Source organism: Nerophis ophidion, linkage group LG02 (genome assembly GCF_033978795.1).
Source record: "Nerophis ophidion isolate RoL-2023_Sa linkage group LG02, RoL_Noph_v1.0, whole genome shotgun sequence".
NCBI classification, from domain to species: Eukaryota; Metazoa; Chordata; class Actinopteri; order Syngnathiformes; family Syngnathidae; genus Nerophis; species Nerophis ophidion.
The window spans coordinates 43793048-43810321 of record NC_084612.1 but is presented as its reverse complement, the minus strand read 5'-3'; the positions used below and the strand labels follow the sequence as shown (position 1 = coordinate 43810321).

The 17274-nt window shown below is 38.2% G+C and overlaps 1 protein-coding gene and 1 long non-coding RNA gene across 3 annotated transcripts in view; one reads left to right on the top strand and one right to left on the bottom strand.

Annotated features, from left to right (window-relative positions):
* LOC133541173 (uncharacterized) overlaps positions 1-17117 on the top strand; it is a 69652-nt gene extending 52535 nt beyond the window's left edge. Inside the window, exons 2-3 of the long non-coding RNA XR_009803802.1 lie at positions 16297-16365; positions 16446-17117. This is a non-coding gene — a long non-coding RNA (uncharacterized LOC133541173). The remainder of the gene's footprint in view (positions 1-16296; positions 16366-16445) is intronic.
* The window catches only part of il16 (interleukin 16), a 123526-nt gene that overhangs the window by 70573 nt on the left and 35679 nt on the right, over positions 1-17274 (bottom strand). For both annotated transcript variants that reach the window (XM_061884283.1, XM_061884292.1), the window contains 2 exons: positions 16515-16629; positions 9055-9198 (listed from right to left, as the gene is read on the bottom strand). In XM_061884283.1, coding sequence (XP_061740267.1) covers positions 9055-9198; positions 16515-16629 — 259 coding nt within the window. The remainder of the gene's footprint in view (positions 1-9054; positions 9199-16514; positions 16630-17274) is intronic.

Below are 17274 nucleotides of genomic sequence, written 5' to 3'. Positions count from 1 at the left end.
TGGCTAGAACATTTCAGTATAAATAGTTTTTGAAAATGTTCAGCACATTTAAAAAAAACGCAATAATGATTAAAGTTAACGTTGAAGTACCAATGATTGTCACACACACTAGAAAGTTTTCCTCCACATTTGACCCATCTCCTTGTTTACCCCATGAGAGGTGAGGGGAGGCGAGGGCAGATTTAACCATTTAACCATGATAACCATCATAGTTTTGGTCACAATAACCATCATAACATGTTTTCATATAGTGACATCCTTTAAGACAAGAGCATCGATATTTGGCTTTGCAATCATCTTTTTTTCTCTAATTTGCGGTGTTCCTCACTAGTGACTGGCAATTAGCTAGTGAGGAGCAACACAATGTAGTGTAGAAGAAATTAGGAGGAAAAAAAATATTGCAAAGCCAAATGTCTTGGTGTGGGAATATTTTGGCTTCAAAACAAATAAACAAGATGAGCCCATCAACACAGATGAGGGGGACAAAGAAAAAAGACAACAAAACAAAACAAACACAGTTTTTCCATCTCGGGGAAAAAAACTGTACTTCAAGTTGTTCAATAATTATTGAAATGGAATTTTGTTTCTTGAGACCTAACAAGCCATTTCATTTAATGTTTTAGCTGTGTATGATTTTATAATATATATTTTTTCTTAACAAAGACGAGGTCTAATTTACTGTTTTAAGTCGTGATTTTTGCAATTTTTGATAACACAGACCGAGAAGCCATTTTATTTGTATTGTTTTATTTATTTAGGTTATTAAGAAATTACTGACATTCCAACTATTATGGTAAAAAATACTGATTAAAATAAAACATGTGTTATGTTTAAAAGGGTGTACTTGTTTCGCTTGGGTGGCATGGTAATGCGCAGAATGTTTCCCCGAAATGCAGCCGGAAATCCAGAGGCAGCATGCAAGTAGGAAGATTATTTATTTTCCATAAATCAGTCAAGAATAAAAGAATACACAGTGTGCCGATAGCATGGGAAAGTATAGCGAAGCTTAGCACAGGAACTTGAATCAGGAATCACAGGAATAACCAAACGTAACTTGTTGCATGAAGCAAACAAAACAACCAGAGCACAAAAAAACACTTAGCCAGTTCCTTCATTAGGTTTTGTAGACATGTTGTCATGGGCGGAATAAGATGTGATATGTAAAATATGTTCAGTGCATGAGTGAGCAAAGTACAAAGTTGGTCCTGGAGGAACATAGAGAGAAAGAGCCCTGCCTTTTCAAAGCAAAACAGATGTTTTGATTGTGTAATATACCATTTACTCGTTACTAATAATTTCCACATTTTATGAAATTCTACACTTTCTGTGACAGCATTCTCATTAAAAATGAATGGACAATGTTTTGCGCTGTTACGCATTCCTCACAAGATTGAAACCACTTTGACATAAAAACATTCAGCTTACGTTTGGGCTATCAGCTTTCCACATCCCAAAAATCCCCCAAATTCTATATTTTTCATGACACATGTTTTTAATCTTAGGATTTTCAACAGTGTCCATATTTCTCAATTGTGGATTTAAATTTTTGACCTTCCAAAAAATGTATTTTTAATGTGTTTCTGAAGTTCTACTGAGTCCAATAAATTAGTTGCATTTTTCCACAGATATTAACTAATGGCTAATGATGGCTTTCTATTGACACATTCCAAATAATGTCAAGATTTTGACAATTTACGTAAATCTGCATCTTCCATGACAACTTTCCTATTGAAATGATTCTAATTTCTCAAACAATTCAGTTTATTTAAGACAATCTGGCTATCTATTTTTAATACATAGTTTTCCTGGAATTTCACATTTTGTTGCCCAAAAGTTCCCAATGAATTGCATGTCGTCAATCAATTTAAACCATTTGAGATAATAATTTTCAACATCCCCGAAATTCCCACTGTTCTAACAAATACACATTTTCCAAACAGCATTTTATAGTAGTTACATTTTCCCCATGCTAGACCCATTTAGTCTGACTTCCTATCATGCTATCTTCCAGAGGTGGGACCAAGTCATTGTTTTGCAAGTCACAAGTAAGTCTCAAGTCTTTGCCCTCAAGTCTCGAGTCAAGTCCCGAGTCAAGACAGGCAAGTCCCGAGTCAAGTCCAAAGTCAATACTGGAAAGGCTCAAGTCAAGTCCCAAGTCCTGCATTTTGAGTTTCGAGTCATTTCAAGTCTTTTTAACCACAGACTAATATATGTACACAGATTGTGTATGCTTTTAAAACGCTGTATGTATTTATTATTAAAAAAAACAGTGCTGACATTGCAATTCATAATAGCACTATTAACCAGTTGTCCTAAACATTTAACTCATTCCTTTACAGTACAAACACATTTGAAAAAACAAGTGTAACTGTACTTATTTGCACAAAAATGTTAACATTGTATTTCCATAGAATATTGCATTGTAACTAGTTCATCAGCAGTTTATATCATGTTGTTACCTTATCTCATTGATCTCATCTCACACTATATATGTGTTTATGTGCGCGTACACATAAAAAAACATAAATACATGAACATGACAATGAACAGTGCTGTACTTTTTAGATGTCAGGGTTCTATAGAATATGTACACATATTCTTAATATAGTATACATTTTATCTGACCTTTATTTGACTATGTTTGTCTTTTTGTAGGTGGCTAAAATATGCGGTGCTGCTGACCGCCGTCTAACGTTACGTTACTGTGTGTGATACATTCACTAACATAACGTTATCTGTAGGTACCTCCTGCAACCCTGCTTAAAAAAAAAAATCACTTGACAAAAAGTATGAATAAGGTAGCAAACTGCAGTGGACGCAACAGATTGCCGTGTTTGCAATGACGTTATAGTACAAGAGTTTAGTTCCAAAAAATAAAGGAATTGTGTATTTTGTGATAAAAGCATGAAATTTGGTACACTTATAGCCAAAGGGATTCTCAAAAGATTTGGATGTGGAGCCATCATGAATTTTCAACATGGCGCCCATGGCAGCCATTTTTCAAAATGTCTGCCAGCAACAACTGTTTTCTTAAGAATGATGGATTTAATATGATATTTCAGAATCTTTTACCATTCATACTACTTGTTAAATGTCTTTTGGATAGTGGAACATTTTCATAGAAAATTCAAAATGGCCGCCAACTGGTTAGATATGGATGATCTCTATGTTTGATTATACATTTATCTTGATGCAGGATTTGAATTGGGAACTTTGGAATTTCTAAGAATCTTCTTTCTATCTCAAAATACTCATGTTAAACAAGGGAAACCTAGGGTCTATCACAGGGAAGACTAGTCACACTCACCTTCACAGACACAAAGAGCTGTGCACTGTGAGTGGGATTTTTTGCACTTACACTGCCCAACACAACCCTTCTTGCATTTGCATGAGACAAGTTCATAACTTGACTGGCCTGCATCTGGTAGGCATGTCCAGAAGGGTTCATAGTCCCCCTCAGGTGACTTTGACCAGCCCCATTCGCACGGTGAAGGTAGTTCTAGTGTTGACACCAGGACTGTACCCCCACGTGCCCTCCTTGGTAAACAGTTCTCTTAACATGCTCTTCTAGGGCAGCCTTGGTAGGGGGGATTGTTTGCACATTGTGCCTCTTTGTAAATAACTCCCTCCTTGCCGTATTGATTTCTGTACATGTGCAGGTTCGGTCATAGACAAAGATAACAAACCTCTCAATTGTGGCCATTACCTCCTGTGGTATGTCATCTGGGGCTGAAGACACTTTCAACAGGGCATGTGTATGTTCTGGAAGCACAGACCATACAGCCCATGCAGTCTTTTTCCCATGGCCAACACAGCTTGACACAGTGTCACAACTCGTTAATGCATGGAACACTGGTAGTGCACATGCTTTCTCGGGCCCGAGCCCTGCTGCAATTTCATGGGCTGCCAAATATCGAAAATTCTTACAAATACCGAAAGCCAACCAAAGCTCATCCTCTGGTTGTAGAGTCTGAGCCACTGCCACAGCCAGCACCACAACATCAGTATCAACTGTTTGAATCACAATTGTGTGGTGGCCGTTTCTTGCTGCATGGGCTACGTGCAATAACATGCGACTATCCACTTCCTCATGCGTGCAAGGAGCAATCGATGTCCTATCTGGGAGAGGTGGCTTGCTAAGGACTTCCATGTCACTTGTGATGACAAGCTGTTTATCCTCCTGCACAAACCATCTGAGCAGAGCCTCCAAGAAAAAGGCAAAAAACTCAGTCTTATTGCTGTCTACTCAAAGAAAGTTTTGCCAGTTCCTGGGAATGGCTGCATCACCTACCACATGTCTCTGAATTCCAGTGCCACGCTTTGCTCTCGTAGCAGCATTCAGAGAGTCAAACAAGTAGCAGTCCCACACCAGATCAAGCCTGGACACAGTTTCAAACTTTCTGGTAAGATATGGAATGAAGATCACATGGGCATAGTCATTGAAGGTTTTTACTGAAATTGGTTTCAGCATCTGGATTGATGGCTGCCCCATCTACAATGGTGCAGGTAACCTTTGGACTGTCAGAGTATGCACTGTGAACTTGTTCCAGGCATGGAAGCAGATCCACTCTTCACTCCCAGTCGGAGACCTCCCCCATCAGAAAGCGCTGGTGGACATGATTGGTTCTTGTGTCGAAAGAACTCCTCTAGGTTTCCATCTCGGGTCTGGCAAGCAATGAATAACCTTGAAAAGAGCTCCATGTCTTGTTTGAGAGAGACCATTTTCGGTTTCGGTTTTGATACTCTCCTTATGGTTGAAGTACAAAATACCAGAAGCTTATTTCTTGGTATGGTGTTGTCCACTGTCTTTGTTCTCTCAACAAGGTGTTCTGTGGTGAAAGCTTCAAATTGGTGCTGTCCTATCTGCCTTACCTTTCTGACTACCTCAGCAGCTGAAGGTCCAGCAAGTTTCTTTGAGTGGAGAACAATCAGGTCCTTGCTTTCCTCTTCAAATGGATTTCCAAAGTGTTCCATTGCACTGACCAAATATTGTACATCTTTGATGAATGAAAACTTTTTTTTTCATTGGGTAACATTTCAATTACAATAAAAAAGATGATAATGTACTTAAAATTATAGATTTAATTTCAGAAATATGGCTGCCATCTTGTTGTAGTTGACCTGTGGTCACCAAGTGTGACTATTGTAGTCACCATTTCTGAGTTAGAAGGAAGCTTCTGGCCAATTGTAAAGTTCCAAATTTGAATTCTGCACAAAGAAAAGGAAATAAAAAATAATACTGGTTTGACACCAAGCTCGCCCATATCAGACAGTCATAAAAGGGATGGCTGCAATCTTGTAGATGTCAGCCATCTTGAATATTTAATGACACATTTAGATCATCCAAAAGACATTTACCATGTACTATGTATGGTAAATAAGTCTGAAACATCATATTATATCCATTATCCATATGCGAACAGTTGTTACTGACAGCCATTTTGAAAGATGGCTGTCATGGGCGCCATTTTGAAAATTCATGGTGGCTCCATATCCAAATCTTTTGAGAATGCCTTTGGCTATAAGTGTACCAAATTTCATGCTTTTATCACAAAATGCACGATCGTTCTGGTTACCAGCTGCACTATTATAACGATAGACATCTTATAAGTAGACGCAGAATTGGCTGCTGTGACGCAAGCAATTTGGCCGCTATCTTGAAGTGGTGATGAGGAGCCGGCAAGCAGCCTGAACTGACAGTTGACAGGTAGAAAACAAAGATGCTGGGCTGGTATTCAGCGTTTTCCTGCTCAAATGAGCGGACTGTTGAAAATAGGAATTGGGGGATTACTTTTCACAAGTAAGAATTAACATTAACATACTATTGGTTGTATTTTGTGAAAAGCATATTACCACAGAGTTAAGCAGGAGCAAAGAACTACAATATTTGTATGTGAAAATCACAAAGAAATCTTCTGGGGGAGGATGACCCCCCTACAGATATTTGGTTTACAAACTTTCAGGCCCACCTAAAACAAAATTCACCAGCCTCCACTGATTATGATGCATTCTCATTTTATTGTAACCACAGATAAGTCTTCAGGTAACAATATTCAAATACTAACTTTGTTGGGTAAGACAGAATTTGGTTTTATTCTGAATCCAGTGAAACAGATTGGTGGTTTTAGCTGAAATAAAGACTTTCAGGTGTTTATATATGTTTAAGTATTTAGCAGACACTTTTATCCAAAGCAACATACATGAAAAATACACACAAAAAATCACTGTAAACATGATCATTTAAGGGAAGAATGTAATAGAAAATATCAATACAAAGTGTCAAGACAGAATAAACTCTCTGCTGTTGCAGCAACAGAGATACAGTTTATAACAGTGGTTCTCAACCTTTTTTCAGTGATGTACCCCCTGTGAACATTTTTTTTTAATTCAAGTACCCCCTAATCAGAGCAAAGCATTTTTGGTTCAAAAAGAGATAAAGAAGTAAAATACAGCACTATGTCATCAGTTTCTGATTTATTAAATTGTATAACAGTGCAAAATATTGCTCATTTGTAGTGGTCTTTCTTGAACTATTTGAAAAAAAAAGATGTAAAAATAACTAAAATCTTGTTCAAAAATCAACAAGTGATTAAATTTTAAATAAAGATTTCTACACATAGAAGTAATCATCAACTTAAAGTGCCCTCTTTGGGGATTGTAATAGAGATCCATCTGGATTCATGAACTTAACATTTCTTCACAAAAAAGAAGTGTTTAACATCAATATTTATGGAACATGTCCACAAAAAAATCTAGCTTTCAACACTGAATATTGCATTCTTGCATTTCTTTTCACAGTTTATGAATTTACATTCATATTTTGTTGAAGTATCATTCAATAAATATATTTATAATGGATTTTGAATTGTTGCTATTTTTAGAATATTTAAAAAAAATATCATATACCCCTTGGCATACCTTCAAGTACCCCCATATGAGAACCACTGGTCTATAGGTCCGTAAGATATATAGATATCTAATGTATTCATACATTGTTTATGTAGGATATACACATGTATATATAACCTAATCATATTGTTTCTTTAATTTAAAAATAGCTGACGGTTTTTTTTCCCCTTCTCTGGGATTATATTCCCAGTTTTGATCTCAGACGTCTGGTCACTTATAGCATATAAGAATATTCTATTACTGTTAAGCAAATTATGAACACGCCAAGACATGTGTCGTTTATCATAGTTACACGTATGACAAAAAAACGCGTGAATATCAGTGGTATTCAGTGAGTTAATATGAATTAAATGTGCTGACAGTTCACTGCTCCTGCCAAATGAATTGCCCTGAGTGGAGCGGAATTTGATGGCGGCCCCGCGTCACGTCGGCGGCAATAGGCAGTAGCGCTCCATGCTGCGTCTACTTATTAGATGTCTATTTTCATAACGTTAGCAGTGAGTTTACAGCCTCACTGATTTAACTAAACAGCAAATAAAAGTTACATTACTTAGCCAATAAACGTTATCTTACATTCAAAATGTACCCTTCTTTGTGCAACTTCAAATGTCGAACGAAGTTGGAAGTTGTTGCGTCTCCATCTGTAATCTTCCAACCGCATGATTTGCATTCGGCAATCCCTGTTTTGTTGACCAGGTCGTAGTTTTAATACCCGAACAAAACACTTTATGGCATAATTTTCCTCACATATTCTTCTGTTGTTTAAGAACTTGTTGGTTTTCCTGCAATTTGATTGGATGAATGCTGTGTGACAAAAATAACGTGGATGTAATTTGATTGGCTGTTGTACTGACAGGTAGCGCACAGGCTGTCATCGCACACATGTTGACAAACACGCGTACACAATGGAAGATACGGAGCGCTCCTGAATAACTTTTTAATTGTTGGGTTTTGGGGAAAGTTGGAAGTCATGTCAAGTCAAAAGGCTCAAGTCTAAGTCAAGTCACAAGTCATTGATGTTAAAGTCTAAGTCGAGTTGCAAGTCTTTTTACATTTTGTCAAGTCAAGTCTAAAGTCATCAAATTCATGACTCGAGTCTGACTCAAGTCCAAGTCATGTGACTCGAGTCCACACCTCTGCTATCTTCTGATAAACCTATTGGCCAAATTGAAACAAGGACTCAGGATTGTGTCTGTAATCCTGGCAATGACATGTCATGGACTATCTCGGTTGCTGAGGGAGAAAGGGAAGGGTATGTAAACACTGCCACCATGAGGACAAGTCAGCTATTTTTGATGTTCTATTCCAAAATGTACATTCTAGCAAGATAAACAGTTTTTTAGGGTAAAGGTAAACACAATTTTTATACATGTTGTGTTTAAAAGGGTGTACTTGTTACGCTTGGGTGGCATGGTAATGCGCGGATTTTTTCCCCAAAATACAGATGGAACTCCAGAGGCAGCATCCATGTAGGAAGATGATTAATTTTCTATAAATAAGTCAATAATTCAAGAATAAACAGTGTGCCAATAGCATGGGAAGCTATAGCAAAGTGTAGCACAGAACTAGAATCAAAAATCACATGAATAACCAAACGTAACTTGTTGCATGACGCCAACAAAACAGCCAGACTGAGTGTGGCAAAAGGCAGGAATAAATAGCTCTCTGATTAGTGCCTGAGAGCAGGTGACTGTCCAGAACACTAATCAGAGGAATGTGAAAATAATCAGTACCCATGGCTACCAAGAAACATAAACCCAGATGTGCTGAAACCGAACTAAGGGAGTCTTAAACTAAAACAAAACATGATCCGGGCAACAGATCATCACAGTACTAGCATTATTATTATTATTATTATTATTAGTAGTAGTATTATTATTATTATTATTATTATTATTATTATTATTGTTATTAAATCAACATTATTTAAGAGTTTGATTTGGTTTCAAAATAATGTTATAGTATAATATTGGTTAAATGCAATTATTTGTGGGACAATAAATCGTGTCAGCCCAGTCCTGGTTGTTAGCACTTCAGTAACATGTAAGAACAATACTTCTGAGGTGGTTGTTGATTAATACATTCATTTGTTAGCACATTCAATTTATGATACATGTTGTTGGTACATTGGCTGTATGTAGGTACCTTGAGGTGGTTGTTGTTGGCTGCAAGTTCTTCTTCTATATATGCAGACAAAGACAGTTGATCTGATGGGGAAATAAGGGATGAATGCTGTAGGCTTGTGCTCAGAGCTTGTGAATGAAGAGAGTCTTCACACTGTGAAATTGTCTGCAGTAAACATGGGAAAAATACAAGACAAACAGTTCACGATGAGCAAAGGAAATACACAAAAAACACAAAAAACTCTTGGCCACTTCCTTCATTAGGTTTTGTAGACATGTTGTCATGGGTGGAATGAGATGTGATATGTAAAATATGTTGAGTGCATGGGTGACCAAAGTACAACGTTGGTCCTGGAGGAACATAGAGAGAAAGAGCCCTGCCTTTTCAAAGCAGAAAGGATGTTTTGATTGTGTAATATACTATTTACACGTTACTAATAATTTCAACATCATATGAAATTCTACACTTTCTGTGAGGACAGTTTCATTAAAAATGAATCGACAATGTTTTACAATGTTCACATTACTCACAAGATTCTAAGAAACTTTGACAGTTTTCCACATCCCAAAAATCCCCTCTCTTCTCAAAATTCTACATCTTTCATGACACATGTTTTCAATCTTAGGCTTTTCAACGACTTCCATATTTCTCAATTCTATGATTTCTTTTTTGACCTTCCAACAAATTTATTTTTAAATGTGTTTTTTCTCAGTTCTACAGTTTCCAATTAAATCAGTTGTGTTTTTCCACAGATATTAACAAATGGTGAATGATGGCTTGCTATTGACACATTCCAAATAATGTCGACATTTTACGTAAATCTGCATTTTCAAGAGAGGAGCCAGATGAGCTGGTTTGGGCATCCGAACACCTCCCTGGGGAGGTTTCTAGGGCACGTCAAACCAGTAGGAGGCAACGGGGAAGACCCAGGACACATTGGGAAGACTATGTCTCCCAGCTGGCCTGGGAACGCCTCGAGATCCCCCGGGAAGAGCTGGACGAAGTGGCTGGGGAGAGGAAAGTCTGGGCTTCCCTGCTTAGGCTGCTGCCCCCGCGACCCGACCTCGGATAAGCGGAAGAAGATGGATGGATGCATTTTCAATAACAACTTTCCTATTCGAATTATTATAATTCCTGAAACAATTCAGCTTATTTAAGACAATATGGCTATGTATTTTTGATATTAGTTTTTCTGGAAATTCACATTTGAATTGAACCCTAATGAATTGCATGTCATGAACCAGTTTAAACCATTCAAGGTAATCATTTTCAACATCCCTGAAAAACCCACTGTTCTAGTAAATCCACATTTTCCAAACAACATTTCACAGCAATGACATTTTCCCTCCTATGCTAGTCCCATTTAGTCTGACTTGTTATCATTATACCTTCTGATAAAACCTATTGGACTCAGGATTTTGTCTGGGGGGGGCTAACACTGCCACCATGAGGAAAAGTCAACTTTTTTTGATGTTATATTCCAAAATTGACATTCTATGAAGATAAACAGTTTTTAGGGCAAAGGTAAACACTAAGGTAGAAAATCCAACCTGGACACCAAAGATTTGTATATACTGTATGTCGGTAAAAAGAAACACTGCAAGAGTTTTCCCTCCACCCCTTGGCATAAATAGGGGGTGGCTCGGGGTGCCATCCCACTCAAAGGTGGAATGAAGCATTCAAACATAGTAGGACAATGCCCTGCATGCACATATCCTGCAGGTGGTAGCAATGTGCTTAATCTAGTGATGTGACAGGATGTGCCGAACCTTTGCGGCATGTCGAGTAATGGAAAGGGTGTTTACGGAAAGAGCACATCGAGGCTTGCTTCATATACTGGAGACACGGAAATGATGACGCGAGAAGCCTGCCTGCCCGGGTGTACTACGTGATGTTTTCGGTACCCGGCTCAGACTTTGTGAGGATATTCGTTACACATCAACTGCCAAAACTCCTTTGAAAATGTGATCTTTTAAAAGTTGTGGTCTGTTTGGATTTTTTTAAATTGTTCATAGATTAAGAAAATAAGAGCTGATGTTACATTTGACGTCAAACTTGATTGATGCCGTTCACCAGTCTGACTTCTATGAATAACACAACACACAAAGTCTTCCCTGTGATCTTCGACCAGTCGGACGCATTCTGATTAAATGCCCGAAGCAACTCATCTGGCTCCTCTTGATGTGGAGGAGCAGCAGATTTGAGCTCCTCCCGAATGAAAGAGGCTCTCTCTATCTCTAAGGGAGAGCCCCGCCACCCGACAGAGGAAAATCATTTCAGGAGCTTGTACCTGTGATCTTATCCTTTCGGTCATAACCCAAAGCTCATTAGACTAGGGATCTCGATTGAAAGCTTTGTTTTACCTTGAATTGATTAACGTGGACCCCAACTTAAACAAGTTGAAAAACTTATTCGGGTGTTACCATTTAGTGGTCAATTGCACGGAATATGTACTGAACTGTGCAATCTACTAATAAAAGTATCAATCAATCAATCAATCAATCAATCATAAGTCTGGCTTAGCTCCTTTTTGGACCGATGCCGTGTCCACATCACTAAAAACACTGCCTGTTGATCTCATGATCCACTGTTCCCTCGCTTGTAAACAAGACCCAGAGGTACTTGAACTCCTTCACTTGGGGCACATTCTCCTCCCCAACCCGGGGATGGCACTTCACCATTTTGCAGGCAAGATCCGTTGACTCGGACTTGGTAGTACTGATTTTAATGCCAGTCGCTTCACACTCAGTTGCAAACTAATCCAGTAAAAGATGAAGATCCTGGCCAGATGAAACCAGTAGGACCACATTATCTGTAGAAAACAGAGACCTAATCCTGCAGCCACCAAACAGGGTAGCCTCAACGCCCTGACTGAGCCTTGAAATTCTGTCCATAAAAGTTGTACACAGAATCGGTATCAAAGGGCATCCTTGGTGGAGTCCAAACCTCACTGAAAACGTGTTCGACTTACGAACGATTCAATGCGGACCAAGCTCCGACACTGACCGCCACAATCAGGTGGCCAAATACCCCATACTCTCTGACCACTCCCCACAGGACTTCCAAAGGGACACGGTCGAATACCTTCTGCAAGTCCACAAAGCACATGTAGACTTGTTGGGCAAACTCCCATACACCCTCAAGGATCCTGCAGTGGTATAGAGTTGGTCCACAGTTCCACGACCAGGACAAAAACCACACTGCTCCACCTGAATCCGAGCCTTATCACCTGTACACCTGAATAGACCTTTACTGGGAAGGCCAATGAGTGTGAGTCCACGATAGTTGGACCACACCCTCTGTTTGCCGTTCTTAAATAGAGGAACCACCATTCTGGTCTGCCAATCCAGAGGTACCGCTCCCGATGTCCACGCAACGCTGCAAAATTTTCTCAACCCCACAGCTCATCCACCCCTGGGGCCCCAGAGCTTCTTAACTACTTCGGCAACCTCAGCCACAGAAATAGGAGAGCACACCAGAGAGTCCCCAGGCAATGCTTCCTCATCGGAAGACGTCTAGGTGGGATTGAGAAAGTCTCTGAAGTATTTCTTCGAAGGAAAACGATATATATATATATATATATAAATATATATATATATATATATATATATATATATATATATATATATATATATATATATATATATATATATATATACATATATATATGCTAAATTTGGTTGGCATAATAAGAATTCTTTGGAAGCGCAATGTTCACGCACTTGCATTTTATGTGACATGACGTGGGTTCGATTCTCAGCAGCGGTATTATTTAAAGGGGCTGTTTGCAACATTTACACAGTTACTTAGATGGCACCAACTTTCCAATGTATTTTCCACAGTATATCCTACCCTCTTACAACGTCTCAGACAAATGACAAAATTACGTACGTACGTAATACATCCACTTGCATTAGCTTTAGGTGTGGTTAGCTAATAATAGCAATTTGGATAGCTATCGTTAGCTGTCATTAAATCTATATTCTATCATAACAACAACATGACTGCAAATTGTTTGTTGCTTCTCCCAGACTGTTTTTGTATGTTTGCACGTGCTCCCTGCACGTACATTTTGATGAGACCAGGTTAGTGACTGCCGTAAACACCAATCATTTTTATTTGGGCCTTTAAAAAAATGTATTTGCGTGGCGCAGTGGGAGAGTGGCCGTGCGCAACCCGAGGGTCACTGGTTCAAATCCCACCTAGAACCAACCTCGTCACGTCCGTTGTGTCCTGAGCAAGACACTTCACCCTTGCTCCTGATGGGTGCTGGTTGGCGCCTTGCATGGCAGCTCCCTCCATCAGTGTGTGAATGTGTGTGTGAATGGGTAAATGTGGAAGTAGTGTCAAAGCGCTTTGAGTACCTTGAAGGTAGAAAAGCGCTATACAAGTACAACCCATTTATCATTTTATTTATTTCATTAACTTTGTAATTGGAAACGATATAGACAATTGTCAAACAAATGTGTTCTGTTAAACCATTATTGGTAATATTAGCTTACCCGTGTTGTTGTATTTATTAGTTTGAAAAACGTTACTGTCAGGAAGTTGCAAACAGCACCTTTGATGTCAACAATTGTCTTACAAGATGATTCACTTCATACTTGGTGGTGGTAGTCTACTAAAGTAGCTACAGCTGTTCCCGTGGTGTCACCTCTGCAGAACTAGGTCCCCCTCCCCTATGCCATGCCTGAAAAAATTCTGGACATGCCAGTCAGTTCTCCAGCACACATTCCACCCCTCAAGATATTTTGCGATTAAAAGAGTAAGTTGTTTTTAGATAGGGTTGGGTATATGTTTTTATTTGTAAAGTACAAACTGTATCTGGAAGCAGTATCACGGAGAGTTTTGCTTGTCGACTGAGACAAATCCAGGTCTTGGTTTTCTTAAAGGGGTTGGATACTCGTGTTCAACAATGCCAAAGCATAAAATCACAAGGTTCATGCATTTTGAATGTGAGCCTGCAAGCAGTTTTAGATGCCTCTGAACGCTTTTTTTTTTTTTTTTTTTTTAAACAGTGTGATCCCATTGACGTAAATGTGTGTTGGACATACCTTTTGTGCATGTTGGTTTATACTCTTGGTCAGAAAAACACATCTTCATCATTTATGAGAAACGTATACTTCTCAAAATCTCACAGTGCGATATTATCATGTTATTAAGGCAACAGTACGACATTATTGCTGTAGATGTCCAGAAAAAAAAGACTTAAAAATGCTAATGTGTGTAAAATGAAGTAGCAGGAATGTTTAGGATGAACAAACTTACTGTAATTAAACACAAACATAACGCTCAAATGTTTGAACTATTACTACAAACATGTATTTTTAAATTGTGGGGAAATATCCACTGGGTCTAGCCAATACTAAAAAAATGAAAAAGAACTTACTAGGGGTGTAACGGTACACAAAAATTTCGGTTCGGTACGTACCTCGGTTTAGAGGTCACGGTTCGGTTAATTTTCGGTACAGTAAGAAAACAAACAAATATAATTTTTTGGGTTATTTATTTACCAAATTTGTAAACAATGGCTTTATCCTTTTAACATTGGGAACACTATAATAATTCTGCCCACGTTAATCCACATTAAACTGCCTCAATTTGTTGCTTTGATTAAATAAAATGACAAAACTTTTCTTCTACATATAAAAAGTGCAACATTAAACAGTTTCAAGTCAACTCATCATGCCTAATTTATTACAGCATTTGGGAAGCCTGTAGCTGACTTTTATTATGTAAATGTTATATTTTTGTCAACATGTGATAGCAGGCACCCTGCCATTCAAAACTAGGCTGCTACATTACTAATGATTAATGTAACTATAGCTGAAAAATAGTACAATAGCAATAGGAGAGACTATTCATCCCGGAAATCTATGGAGTTCATGTTAGTTCATGTGAAATAACAGACAGACATGGCCTTGCTGCCCCTAACACACGCACACACGCACACACGCACACACACACACACACACACACACACACACACACGCACACACACACACACACACACGCGCGCACACGCACACACACACGCACACACAGCAAAAGGAGCTAACGTAACGCTAAAAACTAATTAGCCTTCACATCACCTCAAGCCACAACTGTGAACTGCAGTTTAAGTTTCTAAAATGTACAGGGCTCATAGCGATGTTTGTAATAGTTGTGACTGGAAAGTGTTTTTTATAATTTGGGGGGTGTACGATGTCCGCTGCTAAACACATGTCTGCTCGACAATGAAGCATTTACAACATGCGTTCTGAATACGCACTGCTGATTAGCTGTTAAATTGCTCTGAATACGCACTGCTGATTGGCTGTTACATCGTTTTGAATACGCACTGCTGATTGGCTTTGTATGGAACCAATCAAATGGTTGTGTTGGCGGGCCAATGCTGGGTGCTCACTGCTCGGACAGAGGCGGAAAGCAGAGCAGCTTGTTAAGACTTTAGGTTACAAACTAGTTCGATACACCCTCGTACCGAACCGAAACCCCCGTACCGAAACGGTTCAATACAAATACACGTACCGTTACACCCCTAGAACTTACAGATGTGTGTCTTTAAAGTGAAAATGTAAACATCCAATGTAACAAGTGTAAAACAATAATGCTCACTTTAGTGTCTTTTAACTTTAATTTTATGAGAAGTGAAGCAGTGTCCTCTGCAGTGGACATTTTTAGATCGGTTTGGAGAATGCAGTTTTCTCAGAATAGTTAATTCACATTTTAACTTTTAATAATGTAAATATCTCACAAATTTAGCTTCGCTGGGTTTGAATATCTTTTCTGCGTGATGGTTTTTCAAGTCGCTTTGGTGTGCAGTGTGCGTGCTCCCAGCAGGTGCTTTCTCTCGGCGCAGTGCGCCTTGAGCCAGTTAGTTTTGACTTGTAACGCTCGAGACAAACAAATGTCAGAAATTATATATATATTCTTTCCTACGAACACACCTCTTTCGCATGCTTCCTTTTTGCCCCCTTTACGACGTTCAACGTTGGAGGTCCCGCGCTGCACAGAGGATTTTGGGAGATGTCATTTATTATTTTCATAAAAAACTATGCTCACCAAGTTTTCGTCAGATATTGTGTCATGTCATTATTGTGAAGATTTTGAAAACGCAATACTGTGGTATCGACAATAATGTAACATCCCTAATCCTTTGAACTGAGCATACAACCAATGTTCATTTCTACACTTTTTCAACATTTTACCATGTCTAATTAAACTTTCCCATTCCTGTTCTTTCCTTTGTCACACTACCATCAGAAGAGCCAGCTTGGAAGACATCATGTTCAATATAAAGAACAAAACAATATGTTCTTCCATCACTTGCATGTAAGTTGTTTTGTATTTCTTTGTGTACAGAATTTTTTTTTTTTTTTAATTGTGTAAGTAATCACTGAACGTCATTACAGGAGGACCGCCTGCATATCCAATCTGGTGTCAGCGTAGAGAAATGTCCCAACATCATGTCATCTGTGTACCTCGCTGCAAGATGTGTATACGCTCCTCAATCTCTCCACTTCCATCCATGCACTGCTGGTAAGACACTGTCCGTTAAAAGGTGCCAGTTTGTCAGGACTCAGGAAGTTGGAACCTCTGAGTGAAAAAAGGAAAATAGTGAAAGTGACCCAATATGGTTCAGCACAAGCATGTTGTATAAAGTACTAAGAGAAGCTTTATGTTAAATATTTTCCAAGTCTTTTCATGACAATTATAATATATGTTATTGTAGTTTTTTGTATTTTTTTTTTTTTTTGCAGTGGTGTAAGTGGTATGTTGGTTAATTAAAAATATGTATTTTAAAATTATTCATCACCTTAAGGGTGAAATATTTATCAGGTCATACCACTGGAAACCACAACAATAGACATACCACTGTATTCTTCAATACTTAGCATTTTTTTTTTTTTTTTTTTACAGATCGAATATTTGTTGTAACTGCTGTTTTAAATCTTTTAAATTAATATTCTACATGATATGTGTATCATTAATGTAACAATATGTTTACAGATTTTGTTGATCTTTGCCCACCACATTATTTAAGTAAACAGGGTAACCTTAAAGCCTGCACAGTGCACACTGTACAAAATACATACATAATAAAAAAAAGTTTCATTTATTTATTACTAAATGATGCTTGATAGATAAGATGCACTTAAACGTATTTAATATATGTATTTCAAAAATAATTACAATTAGATAACCAATTATTCCAAAAAGTTGAAAATGCTGTATATATAT